This window comes from Aspergillus eucalypticola (assembly GCF_003184535.1).
Source record: "Aspergillus eucalypticola CBS 122712 chromosome Unknown BO83scaffold_44, whole genome shotgun sequence".
Taxonomy (NCBI): Eukaryota; Fungi; Ascomycota; class Eurotiomycetes; order Eurotiales; family Aspergillaceae; genus Aspergillus; species Aspergillus eucalypticola.
The window spans coordinates 159,844-172,538 of record NW_020290318.1 but is presented as its reverse complement, the minus strand read 5'-3'; the positions used below and the strand labels follow the sequence as shown (position 1 = coordinate 172,538).

The window sequence follows — 12,695 nt, the reverse complement described above, 5'->3', positions numbered from 1 at the left end:
TTATCACCCTTTTGTCAAAGGGCATGACTGCATTTTTTTCTTTCTCCTCCGTGTTTTAGTTAGCATCACACTTTGCATCAGCATTAGCATTAGCATCACTGTGTACTGGTCGATAGATACCCATGGATTGGATGCTTTTTATCTTCACCTTGTTCCGGGCTGAAACGTAGACTGTCTTGTCATAAATTGATCAGTATTGAAATCTTATCTCGCCCATCAACAATGCTCCTTCTACATATTCAATACCTATGTATACATCGTCACAGAGCATATATGACCTATTATAGAAACACCCATGTTACTAAACTACACAAGAGTACACTAACTAAATATCCAGCCATAGACAAACAGCTATGCTAGCAATGTTACACAACGACCCTCCTTCCCGACCTCGTCTCCAACGCAGCAATGTTCAAATCCCAGCCATTGTCCGTCAACACAGTCGTATACCCATCAAACCTCGACCCTTCATTGAGGAACTCCAACGTCCGGTGCAGTACATCCATAGTAGCTTCAATCTGGTCCGAGGTACTAATAAAATCCGCTGCTGGTGGTGCTGCTGCTGATGACGTCGACAAAACCCTTGCAGCCAGCAAGGCATGCGCCCATGCTTTGAGCTGGGATTGACTTGTGGTAGTGTTCTTGAGTAGGATGTTGGCGTGCCATGTTGGGGTCTTCTTACTACTACTGCTGCTGCTGTTGCTGCTGGTGAGGTAGAGAATGTAGTCTTCTTTGCTGAAGAGGGTGGCGAGTTGGGGCATTGGGATTGGGGTTCGGAGAGATTTAGAAGACGTGGTGGATAGTGCAGCGGAAGAGAGAAATTGTTGCAGAGAGATGCCTATACGACAGTAACCGAGGGTATGAGGGGGAGTTATTGTTGAGGAGGACCAGCGGAGGATGCCGTCTGTTTCGAAGATTTTCTCTTGCTTGGAGACGTGGGCTGGGGTTAGGGTCTTCCAGGAGGGTGGTTGGTGGGAGTGTTGTGCGGGGGATTGGTGTTGTTGTTTGGTGGATTCTGGGTGGAGGAGTTGTGTGACGTCTGGGTCGGTGTTCAGGAGAGTTGAGAAGACGATGTTGGCTCGCTGTCTGTTGAGACTGGTCATTTGGACGGAGCGGACGGCGGCATAGTTGAGACTGAGGTGCAGGGCTAGAAGCATCAAGAGGCATATCCAGGTTGTGGAGAAGTTGGTCACGCGGGAGACGACGAAGGAGCCGACCTGTGAGGTTCTTGGTCAGGTTTGTTCTGCTGGAGAAGATGAGTTGTAGGAGTTAGGGTATGTCTGGCTTACGAGCATGCCGATGAGGGATATGATTGTCTCTTGCGATGAGTCTTTCTGTTGACAAGAGGTTAGTGGTCGTATCCCAGGCGCAGGGTTCGAATAATGATTGATTCACTTACCGCATTGACTTCAGCTAGGTTCCCCCAGCGAGAGAAGTGCGCACTTAGACTCGCCTTGGAGCTTCCTCCTGCTACTCCGCATAGAGCCCGAAGGACACCTGCTGTGCTGAGTACGGTGACTCGAGGAGCACCTGCTGGGATCATTGGTGAGAGACAGTCGAGGATCATTGCTAGATCGTTGAAGATGTCTGCTGCCAGCCGGTACATTTTGCATTCTGGCTCGAGAGCAGTACCAACCCGGTGCGCGAAGAGAATCGTCGCGATCCGGCCAGAGGAATCTTGGAGGATATGCAGCAATAGGGCTGCGGTGGGAGAGGCATCGGCGTTACCAACTCCAACACCTTAGGGCTGTTAGTATGGGTAGGTAGTCTGTGGACCAGCTGTTTGGTGCGAATAGGTCATGTACCGACCTTGCAGCACTGCTCTCGAGGATAAGAGACCGGCGATCGAGCTGCTGAAGGCTTGGAGAGAGTCCTTCGTGGATTAGCCGTCTAGTCTGATAGGGGGCAAGTATGGTAGTGCTTCGGCATGGTGTGCTTAACGCTTTCCACATACAAACAATTGGTATCTGTATGAATTAGTAGAGCCCAATGCTAGGGAGAGAGATCAACAGTATCTTACGGCGCATAATCATCCGTGACACTGTGGGGATATCCAGCAGGAAGGAAGACCTCAACCAGAAAGTCTAGAACGCTCTTTGAAGACCAAGCTGCCAGAGTAGTGGAGGAAGCATGCTACCAAGCAAATGGTTAAATCGAGATGACAGCTTTGCAGCCTAGCACTCAGATTGGGTTCACATTGGAAATCACGTACTGCCACATCCACGCGTCCCCAATTCTCTCTATGCTTCTTGTCCTGCTCAAGACGTGCAGGACCCGCTGCGGGCTCGGAGTAAATGTAAGTTGCGGTAGGGTGATTAACTTCGTCCACCTCGGTGAAGGTTATTGCGGTGCTGTCGTCTTTAAGGGCCATGATGTGGCGCGTGTTCCTTTTGGTCTCGATGAAAGTCCCGTTTGAGACCTGACGCGATGTTAGAGACGCGTAGCTCGATGGAAGCTGTATAGAAAGTTGTTGCGTGGCAGGAGCTGACGCTAAGGATACGGGCACGTGTCATGACATCTGTCCGCTGCAGTCCGGCAGAATCTCGGGGGGACGACCAGTAGCTCTCTACAGTAGACTACGTGACTGCAAAAAGTTATGTTGAATTGATTGATCGTATTCAAGGTCTCCTCGAGCCTCAGTATAGTACTAATAAACCTCAGGGAAGAACTCAGACAAAGCCCCGCAAACCGAGGATAGTCCAACATGCAGCAGACTTTTGGATCCGAATGAAACAACCATCTATGCACAGAAATCCGAAGATATCTCAGCAAGCCCCAGCCAGACAACAAGAAAGCATCCGTCATGCGTCGCGCCCCAAGTACAAGGAATCCAAACCGCTAAGCTCCGAAACAAGCAACCACCAGCGCCGTGACCGAAAAGAAAAGCATAAAGAAAAGCAATCGAAGAAGTGCAGGGACGGAAGCAGCTCCTGGTTGGACAATGCCAACATACGACCCATCACCAGTATGCGACGGTGCTCCCAGCCCCTGATTATAGTACCATCCAAGTTCCGATGATGCGAGACGAACCAGGCCCCACAACTCGCCTGTTACTCCATGGTTGAATTGGGAGAACAACGGCTGCCACGGCCCCATGCCGATGGTCGTACTCTATCTTAACATGAGAGTATTCGTCACATCACCAACCCGTGACCGCTACCGTTGCGTCATCTCTCGTTGAGTGAGATCCTGGAATGATCTACGCGAACAGGCTGGCACCGCCGGTCTCAATGGCCTCGATCTCAGCCTCGGACCAGGGAAGGCGGTGGAAACGGGCAGGAAGCTCGTCGCGGTCGAAGAATTCACCCTGCTTGGGCTGAACGGGGCCCAGAGAGGCACCAGCGCTGCGGCCAATGCCCTGAGAGAAAGAGGCACGGCCAAGGGGGCCGTGCTGCTGAGCCTTGATGCGGTAGGCGGCGAAAGAGTCCGGGAGGATTCCGGAAGGAGAAGCGGGGTGAGGACGGGGGGTGTGGTCAACGGACTCTGGAGATGGGTCATGTTAGACAAAGAGGCAGGCGCGTAGAATTAACGGGTGGGAAGGAATACATACGAGGCACGGAACGCCGGCCGAGGAACCGGATGAGGGGAGTGCGGGCAGCGCTGCGGAGAGCAAAAGTGGCACGCATTTTGTATAGTAGGAGTAAGGAAGATAGGGTTATAGATTATAAGGTAGTCGTAAGGATGAAAAGCGAGGAATCGAGGGAAACCGCTAGTGTCCGACGCGACCGAATTAAGCGATTAATAAGTTGGAAATGGAAGAGGAAGCTTTTGGAAGGCAGGCGGATTCTCCACGACAAGGACACAGAAGGCCTATATAGTTTGAGGAAGGAAAGAGGCAAGGACTGTACAGAAGGCTGTCTGGACGAAGGGAAAAGAGCAGGAGGAGAATTGGAAAGACTGGTGGAGGGGAAGGGGAAGAGAAATGAATGAGGAGGAGGAGGAGAGGGAAAATGCCGACGAGGGTCGGAGCGGAAGCGAGGGTGTGGGTTTTTGATAAGCCCAGCTTTGGTGGTATGTATGGAGTAATACGGGTTATTAACGAGAAACCCGCCGCCGGATTTTGTGATCCGGCCTTTGCCTTCCACCATTCCATCAATCTGGCACGATTACTACTCCTCAACGTCTGGTTCTATGCTGCTTGTGGTATGATCAGAGACTATTCGGTCGAGTCGGTACTAGCTGCTCATTGCCAATTCGATAGCGACGACATCATGTTCCCCATCTTTTCCCCAAATCAGATATTAGACTGATAGTGTTAGGATGATTGACACCTGATGATTACTCCCGACGGCCCCGATCCTTGCCCAAACCCGCATCCCCGGTGAAGGAAGACCCGTGCCTGACTGGTCAGTGAGTTTGGATTTGGGGGACCTGCATCGGTGCTTCCTTCTAATCGCCTTTCCTCCCGACGCTTTTCAACTGCACGTCTCTTTTCGGCTTCCCCTCATTCGTAGGATTCCCCGGAGGACGTTATGATGCTCCAGTTGGTGTAACAAACCCTCTCTTCTTATCTTAGATCATCTGAGCGGAGAAACATCACAAGTACGTAGTCTGGCGTGATCCCCCTCACACATGCACATACGTACACCCTCACTCTTATGTAAGGCTTAGAACTGTACTTTTTACCTTCCGGAATCTGACCCCCGCAAGCCCTGGGAAGGAGGGCAACTCAACCTCACTATTCACTAATAGTAGATTCCTTCCCCTCCCCTCCCCCCATCTTGGCATGTGCTCGGATGAGTCTACCCCAACTAGCCCTGTCCAAAAGGGGAAATTTTCAACACAAGCAATTTTAGAGGAACAGGGAAAAAGGAAAAAAAAATCAGAAAGTTTAAATCTCAGAAAATCTTTTAGTTCTAGTTGGTTTGTTGTCTTCATAAACTTTGCCTTCTAGCATTTGCCGCTCACACTGAAATCCCTGGTTTACTCACACCGGAGTTGCAATCGCGTGATATCACATGATTGTTGTTATCTCCCCACGCGTTTTCCGCCCAGCCAGAAAGTGGATTGTTGTTCAATTATTGTGTTACTACTGAATTATCAAGACTTGTCTGGCAGTTACCGTACCATAACAATATTACTTACCGGCCGGATCAAAGTGGACACTCGGAAGGTGTCTCCGACCCGACTTCACCCGTGCTTTTTGCCTGATTTGCGGCTTTGCCTGATGTGTTCCGTCTTTCCCTGAGCAAAGCTGGCCGGAGCTAAGGGAGCTACAGACAGGCTTGAACGAACTCCCGAATTACTATTCTTATTCGTCTCGATTTCTACCCCGGTTCTTCCTCTTCTGATTATGCATGAGCTTCTGCTCTTCGCCTCGGTCCCCGCGCACCAGCATCATGAGCTCCTTCAACAGTTGGCCGGGTTGACGGCCATGCAACCCCGTCACCGCCTGGAAAGACGCTTGGTTTTCAAGGCCTACCGCAAGCCAGGTTTAACCACCACCCGGGTTGGGGCCAGTCAAGATCTGCAGGGTGTCGAATTGCAGCGCCTTAATAAAATGCTCAATGGCGGCATGTTCTATACCCAAGTAGTTGGCCCCGTCGCCAATGCCGACTTTGGCGGGAACCCTTCCTCATCTGGAGATCCCGATGTCTCCATGTCCGGATTGGAGGAGAAGCCATCGTCGTCTTCATCGTCTTACAGTTACGAGGACCAGCCCTGGAAACTTGAATTCAGAGATATTCCCGAGGCAGGCACTCGATCCGCCGTGACTGCTCGTCTAATGGCCAGTGCCACGCTGCCTAAAGGTGATATCACGGCGCCCATGAATGCCTGGGGCTATAGGTTAGTAGCATCCCGTACTCCTCGGCGCATATCCAGCTCCTTCGTATTGTGATTGGTCCTAGTTAGCTGACAAACTGGGTTCAGCTTTGTCACCGAGTACGTGGTGGAAGGGGATGTCTTTGTTCTCAATGACATCGTTATCTTCCTACACCGTGTCCTGCTTTACCCGACTGGGACGCAGGAATCACATGGACCTCGTCGGCAGCTGCCTGCTTATCAGGAACTCTCACCGCTGGAACGGACAGGGAGCTATGTCCTGCAAGCTGCTATCACCGTCCAGGACGGCGGGAATCAGGAGATGATGAGGACGGCTTCGCAGCATTTGTTCGGGCTTCGCGAGCAGCTCAAGTCGGCCGTCCGTCTAGAGATGGCGGATCGGCTGTCTCTGGATACGCGAGCGAAGTAATCATGTATTATCATATCTTTTTAGCCGTGCTATATACCCCGGAGTTGATGGCTCTCAGTAGATAAATCATTGGAAATTTAAATTTGTCATTAGGAGCCTTAAAAACATAGTGCTGAGATCTTCTCTGGAAAAGCAAACTTTGACTGAAAACATACACCTCACTTGATTCAATTGATGTCAGCGGTGCAGTTGTAGCATCCATCAACTGTATGGGTGCAATGAGCCGTCAATATAAGCATGTGACTTCGCGAAGCTCAGGCGCGCGTCAGCGCGTCGACTTCCGCTTTTGAATCCGACACCAGTTCGAGCCATCCAGTCGCAGTCTACGTATCTCTCTTTCGGCTAGATTCAGAACCGCGGTACCCGGTAAACATATTCAAGATTATTTCCAGACTCCAGTATCTCAGGATGGCCGGCGGCGGGGCGTGAAACGTACAGCTTCCCCCACTCGAGCTATTTCGCCGCCTCCACTCAAAAGGAAGGTTGAGTCTACCATAACTAGTGAGGCATACCTATTCTGTTTTCGTACATTTCTATACTAACAGGGTTAATAAATACTAGAAAAAGCTGTCTCCTCCTTCTTTACTCCGGCATCTCAGAAAAAGCCCGAACAGATCACTTGGCGCATTGTCAATAACAGTGCGGTCATTGGCAAGTATACTTCGGAACGCGGTCACAAAAATAGTACAGAGAAGCCTAGGATCGCGGCATTTGACCTGGTCAGTTGAAAACCAGACCGTTCAGCAAATTCACGGTATATCATTGCACGAACTCGAGACTGACTAGGTCATCGCACCTAGGATTCAACGCTCGTCTCGACAGCCTCTGGAAATACTTTCCCCAGGAATGGGTCAGATTGGAAGTGGTGGCATGATACAGTACCTGGGAAACTCAAGGAATTGAACGAGAATGGGTATGTCGTAGGTTGGCTTATAGTTCCTTGATCGGATTGCTTCCGGACAACAGGATATTGATCTCTCTTCTGTGCAGATACTACGTGGTGGTCGTAACGAATCAAAAGAAGATCAGTCTCAAGAAAGATCTTAAAAAAGGCCAGAGCGACTCCAAGAGCCTTGTCAATTTCAAGGAGAGGGCGTCGGCTGTCATGAAGCAACTGGACATCCCTCTCAGTGTATATGCGGCCACAGAAGATGACGAATATAGGAAACCCAGGACAGGTCTATGGAAGGAGATGCTCGACGACTATGATTTCGATGTGTCGGGGGTCAATCTGGCAGAGTCCATTTTTGTTGGGGACGCTGCTGGACGGCCGAACGATCATTCCATGGTCGACCGGTAAGGCTGGCCTTTTGAAGCACACTCACGGACTTGATACGCTAACGGCGTTTCAAGCGGATTTGCTCTCAATGTTAAAGTACCCTTCAAGACGCCCGAGGAGTTCTTCCTCAATGCTGATCCAGAGCCACTCGTGGAACCGTTCGATCCGACAATATACCTGCAAGCAGAGCCAACTGACGACGGTGAGTCTCAATGCACGGGGTGATTGTGAATCGACCATCAGAGTACCCTATTGACAACTTGTCTTGCATGATGCAGTGGCGCCACCTTTCTCTCGTCAGAGTCCTCTCGAGCTGGTGATATTCTGCGGCAGCCCTGGTGCGGGCAAATCCTCATTCTACTGGGAATATCTAGAACCGCTGAAATACGAACGAGTCAACCAAGACCTGCTCAAAACTGTACGTTTCCTTCATTATATCATCAGCCCTTATACAGGTTACTTCCTCCCAACACCCCCTTCTACGCCTAGCCCAAAAGTGGCAGGGGCTTCGCTCGCGCAGCAGATAGACGCCTCAACGACCAACGCACATCTATGTACTACCACGATTGCATAATCTATCATCTAACCAGCCGTTTAACACAGCGCCCTAAGTGCATCAAAGTGGCAAAGGAACACCTTGCAGCCGGAAGATCCGTGGTTGTCGGTACGTGAACGTTATGAACGGGGCAGTCTTTCCCCAAGAGACCAACCCACCCACCCTTGCATTGACACTCCGACGGTCTACAACGTCTATTTGCCGGGCTCGAGTCTAGCCAGGCTACACCAACCCTAGCCCATATTGCGATCCATCCCCCCCTCTTCCTCAGTAACCACGGTGTTATTGCAAATGCACGAACGGTTGGATTTTGTCGCTGATCAGATGCACAGACAACACCAACGCCGACCCGGAAACCAGATCCCACTGGGTAGAAGTCGCTAAGGAATTCAACGTCCCGATTCGTTGTGTCTATTTCACAGCTTCCCCGGCCCTCTGCCGGCATAACAATGCGGTCCGTGCCGCAAATCAAACCTTGGTAAGTCCGTGCGAGATGAAGATGCGCGTGCACTGCATCCCCATTGTCCCCTCTTCCCCTCCCACCCAAACCTATAGCTTGTCCTCTCCCCATTCGAGTCGATCGAAGGGGAGTAGGGTGGTGGTTATACCAACTCCACCCATCAATACTATCTTCCCCCAACGGTCACACGTGTATCGTGACCTATTATCAGATCATCAGACACACCTATACCCATACATGCATACATACACCATTCCATTAGTTCATGTACATTCAACACTAACCCTCCATCCAATACCCAGAACCCCGAATCACGCACCCTTCTCCCCGGAATCGCCTTTGGAGATTTCCTCCGCCGATTCAAAGAACCGTCGATGGAAGAAGGCTTCCAAGACATCATCCGCGTGGAATTCCGCTTCCGAGGAGACGAGACCGCCAAAAGGTTATGGGGCCAGTACTGGGTGTAAAGACAAACGATTCTATGTAGTATCTAACCGCCCAACAAACTCATTAGCATTCATAGAACAGTGTCCCATCTGAAAGCAATCATGGGAACACAGCTTAGCTTAGCTTAGCTCAACTAGACTACCACCTATAATAAACAAGTCATGCTACCTACTACTACTGCTACTACAGCTGCTGCTGCTGCTGCCTGCCTACGTAGTCAATTCATATGCAGCAACGGGCTAATCCAGCTCTGTTCTAGGCGTTCTTTTACCATCTATCTATTTATCTACCTAGTCTAGCGGGATTAAAATACATGCATGCATGCACGCATGCATGACTGAAGAAAAAAGAACAATCAATGTAATTGACCGAACGAAGCGATCTGCCAGACCCTACCTAGCTAGCCACCAGCTAATTAACGGAAGTACTTAAGTTTAGGCGACATGTGCGCGGTACGAGTTACTCGATTCGGGTAGCTGTCGAAGGGAGGGGGGGGGGGGAGGCGGTCGACCCCGCGCATGTATGCATCAGGCGACTTGTCTGACCTGAGTCTGACCCTGGCTGGCTGGCTGGCTGGCTGGCTGGTCCTTTGAGGGGAAAGGGGGTAAAGTAACTGTGGACTACGTACATACTACTACTGGGGGGGAAACAAAGTACACTGCATATGCATTGCATGTGGGCAAGCAAGGGCGGGCAACCATAATTATCCGTTGGGAACTGAAGGCATCATGACTAGTTATAGTGGGTGATAGGTGAGTCATAAGTAGTACTAATATGTAGTTTATATGTAGGTCTAGTTAGGTAGTATCTAATAGTAGTATCTGTATATATACACTGGGGTGTACAAAACGCGAACAGAGAACAGGCATGTATCTATAATAGGTATATGCTTGTGACTTTTTGTGGAAGGGGAAGCAAAACGTAGAATTTCAAGTAGGATAAATGAATGAAGAACCATGCCTTGGGGTATAAGACAGAACAGAACACCAGGAAGCGCCCTTGCAATGGTTTCATTTCCCTTTTCGCTGGGTAACCCAGCCACTTTTGCTTTCAACAATCGTAATTCTTCTTCTGCTTCATGCTCCCCTCTTTCCCCTGTCTTTGCATCCACAGACTTTCCCCTCTCCAGTCATTAGACTGGTGCAACCCAACGGTTACTTTTTGTGCCAAGCACAATGACGCAAGGAATGCATCGCCGGCAGAGAGAACACACACAAAGGAGATGCTGGGCAGTGTACAGCATTATCAATACATGTTGGCGCGAACAAGTATTTAACAACAGGGGAAGAGGGTACATATGCAGAGAGATCAAACATTAAGGAACGGACTGCACTCTGCGAGTCAGTAGTCGCAGGTGCACAGGTCATCAGACATCATTATGCAATCACAGATCATGAACAGAAACAGGGTAAAAAAAAAACAAAACATATCCGTCGAAACGTGTATACTATAGGAGAGGCATAAGTCATCACTCGCTGAATCAATCGTTCGAGAGGCGTTAAGAAAAAGTCGTAAGATGGTATACATCGTAAGCCTCCCGCAGTCTGTCTATGGTCATTAATTGTTTCCATGTTCGTGTCAAGGCGGTCAAATCAGGAACGTATGACGAGGTCCTGGAAGAACTTGACAAAGTTGCGTTTCAACGAACGGGTGCGACATAGTCCGGATCCATTCGCTGCTGGAGCGATTTTCATAGGACCCACGATCTCGCCATCGCCTAGCTCGGGGAACTTGTTGTCGTGAAGGCGAGGAATTTTGACCGGGTCGCAAGGGTCACAGTGAGACTTCATCAAACTAAGACGGGGTCCCTCTGTCACTTCTAGCTCAGATAGCATCGCCTCATGATGGCGGCGCCATTCGCGATTGATGGACTCCCACTTCTCTTCGGTGAGCTTGTAGATCGTGGAAGTAACACCATAATGTTCGCCAGTCCGCACGAGATGGCGCATGAAGTTGCACTGAGCCAGGTCCCAATCTGCGCGCAGCTGCCCAAAAGCTCCCAGGTCACAGGTCTCAGGTGCATAAGGCTCCGGCTGGATGGTAAAGTTGGCATGACCGAGTCTATTTGCCCACTCGTCATTTGGGTCGGAGAGCGTGAATGGAGGCGCATCTCCCGAGACCGTCCGCACCGTACTGGCTCGTGGACGATTAAACGATGCGACAGATGGCTTGGACGAGAGGGGTGGCGAAGGCAAGCCTGCCAATCGCAAATCGGCGACAGCGCTGCAGACAACTGGGCCGTCATCTACCATATTGTCGGCTACTGAAGGAGATTGTAACGGAGAATGGACGCGAGACGCGGTCTGATAGGATGATTCATCGCCCATAAACGGTGGCAGTAGGGGAGTCGTTGCTTGAGGGGCCGAATCCTCTTCCTGGCTGTACCGGTTGGCTTTGCTGATATCGATAGGTTGCGTCCCGGCTTCGCTGATGGCCTCCTCAAAGATAGTCCTGGCGGGGGATGGAGGAACCTGGATTGAATTGACACGAGTGAAAGAACCGGTAGTGGGACTGGCTATGGCGGATGATGCTGAATTAGTGCGGGAACGCAGCTGTGTTGCGAATACATCTGCACCGTCCGGCCCATCGGAGGCACGTTTGGACTTCCAGCGAGTGGAGATGGTGGAGATTCGGGAGCCGATGCGCGAAAGACCCCGGGCGGAGATACTATCAGAGCGTCGATTCCTGGGGGAATGTGCAGAATCCATGCCGGCATCCGTTAGATCGTAGCTGTCAGAAGCATCGAACGAAGCGTAGTATGAATCCTCGGCGACCGAGAGACCTTGGTCAAAGTGTTCTGTGGACAGGAATCGATTAGCGAACGAGGAGACGGATATCGGAGAATAAAGCAGGAGAAAAGGAAAAGCACGGGGGCTGGGAGCAAGGGCAAGTAACATACGGAAATAATCCTCCTCGAGGTCCCTGGGCTGAGACCCACAGGGTTCTTCCTTCACTCCTGTCAAGGGATTCCGCGACGGGCTCTCCATCGAGTTTCCGTGCCCTGGGGATGAAACCAGGGACGAAACCGAGCTGGAAAAACGCGTGTGGCCCTTGGCAGAGAAAAGAGACACAGCGGGTGAAACAGGCGTGGAGGAGGAGGTGGTGGTGGTCCAGGGCGACAGAGGCTGGCGAGATGACGGGGACGACTCAGCCATGGCTTCCAAACTATCGCGCCGTCTGGTATCTAGAAACTGGGCGGGTTTTAACATGATGGACGAGTCAAGACTACTAGCGTGGTAGTCAGGCTGGCGGTGACTGAAGATCGCGCAGATGGTGAGGCTTCCACTTCACGTGCCGGAACAGGGCGAAACGGACGTGAGGAGGAACAACGCGAAACGCAGGGGAGGACAGAACGGAGTCAATTTGAAGGCGGACGGAACATCATCCGGTGTTCGATTGATTGCCCAGACCGGCGGGGGAAAATTCTTTTTCTTTTTCTTTTTCTGTTTGTTTGAACTACCAAGAAAAGGCGGTTCAAAGAACTGAGAGGGGAGAGGGGGAGAAGGAAAAAGAAAGAACGATCGATCGGACCAAAGAGATGCCACGAGCCCCGGGAAGAGCGCCTTTATTGTTCACGAGGAACAAAGTTGGTCTGTGACGACGTGGCGTGGCGGTGGAATCGCGAGATTGCCTTGCAGTAACAGAAGCAGCGACAGGCTCTGATGAACAGAGAAGAGATGGAGAAAGCGCAACTGACTGGCTTTCTGACTGACGCTGACTGCTTGAGATTGATTGATTGACTGACAGGCTTGGCCCGGAT

The 12,695-nt window shown here is 50.9% G+C and overlaps 5 protein-coding genes across 5 annotated transcripts; 2 read left to right on the top strand and 3 right to left on the bottom strand.

Moving 5' to 3' along the window:
- Positions 1 to 301: 301 nt before the first annotated feature.
- Positions 302 to 2,589, bottom strand: BO83DRAFT_383357 (RUS1 family protein). Its single transcript, XM_025532451.1, has 7 exons — positions 2,213 to 2,589; positions 2,021 to 2,133; positions 1,955 to 1,967; positions 1,810 to 1,873; positions 1,400 to 1,740; positions 1,290 to 1,334; positions 302 to 1,217 (listed from the first exon to the last, which is right to left on the bottom strand). Exons 1-7 carry the CDS (start codon positions 2,369 to 2,371, stop codon positions 366 to 368), a joined length of 1,587 nt encoding a protein of 528 aa, XP_025382433.1. The 5' UTR covers positions 2,372 to 2,589; the 3' UTR covers positions 302 to 365.
- Positions 2,590 to 3,199: 610 nt separating this feature from the next.
- On the bottom strand, positions 3,200 to 3,626 carry BO83DRAFT_403823 (alpha-ketoglutarate dehydrogenase subunit KGD4; the record flags this gene model as incomplete). The annotated part of the gene is made up of 2 exons (XM_025533651.1): positions 3,200 to 3,483; positions 3,551 to 3,626. The coding sequence occupies 2 exons, from the start codon at positions 3,624 to 3,626 to the stop codon at positions 3,200 to 3,202; spliced, it is 360 nt and encodes a 119-aa protein (XP_025382432.1).
- A 1,667-nt stretch (positions 3,627 to 5,293) lies between these two features.
- BO83DRAFT_325958 (mediator of RNA polymerase II transcription subunit 18) lies at positions 5,294 to 6,193 on the top strand (the record flags this gene model as incomplete). The annotated part of the gene is made up of 2 exons (XM_025528025.1): positions 5,294 to 5,787; positions 5,872 to 6,193. 2 exons carry the CDS (start codon positions 5,294 to 5,296, stop codon positions 6,191 to 6,193), a joined length of 816 nt encoding a protein of 271 aa, XP_025382431.1.
- Positions 6,194 to 6,402: 209 nt separating this feature from the next.
- On the top strand, positions 6,403 to 9,078 carry BO83DRAFT_412541 (putative DNA 3'-phosphatase Tpp1; the record flags this gene model as incomplete). Its single annotated transcript, XM_025534413.1, has 10 exons — positions 6,403 to 6,432; positions 6,601 to 6,694; positions 6,755 to 6,912; positions 6,994 to 7,106; positions 7,160 to 7,489; positions 7,547 to 7,674; positions 7,751 to 7,890; positions 8,076 to 8,136; positions 8,361 to 8,506; positions 8,791 to 9,078. The coding sequence occupies 10 exons, from the start codon at positions 6,403 to 6,405 to the stop codon at positions 8,953 to 8,955; spliced, it is 1,365 nt and encodes a 454-aa protein (XP_025382430.1). The 3' UTR covers positions 8,956 to 9,078.
- Positions 9,079 to 10,527: 1,449 nt separating this feature from the next.
- BO83DRAFT_326009 (uncharacterized protein) lies at positions 10,528 to 12,144 on the bottom strand (the record flags this gene model as incomplete). Its single annotated transcript, XM_025528027.1, has 2 exons — positions 10,528 to 11,732; positions 11,835 to 12,144. The coding sequence occupies 2 exons, from the start codon at positions 12,142 to 12,144 to the stop codon at positions 10,528 to 10,530; spliced, it is 1,515 nt and encodes a 504-aa protein (XP_025382429.1).
- Between the last annotated feature and the right edge of the window lie 551 nt (positions 12,145 to 12,695).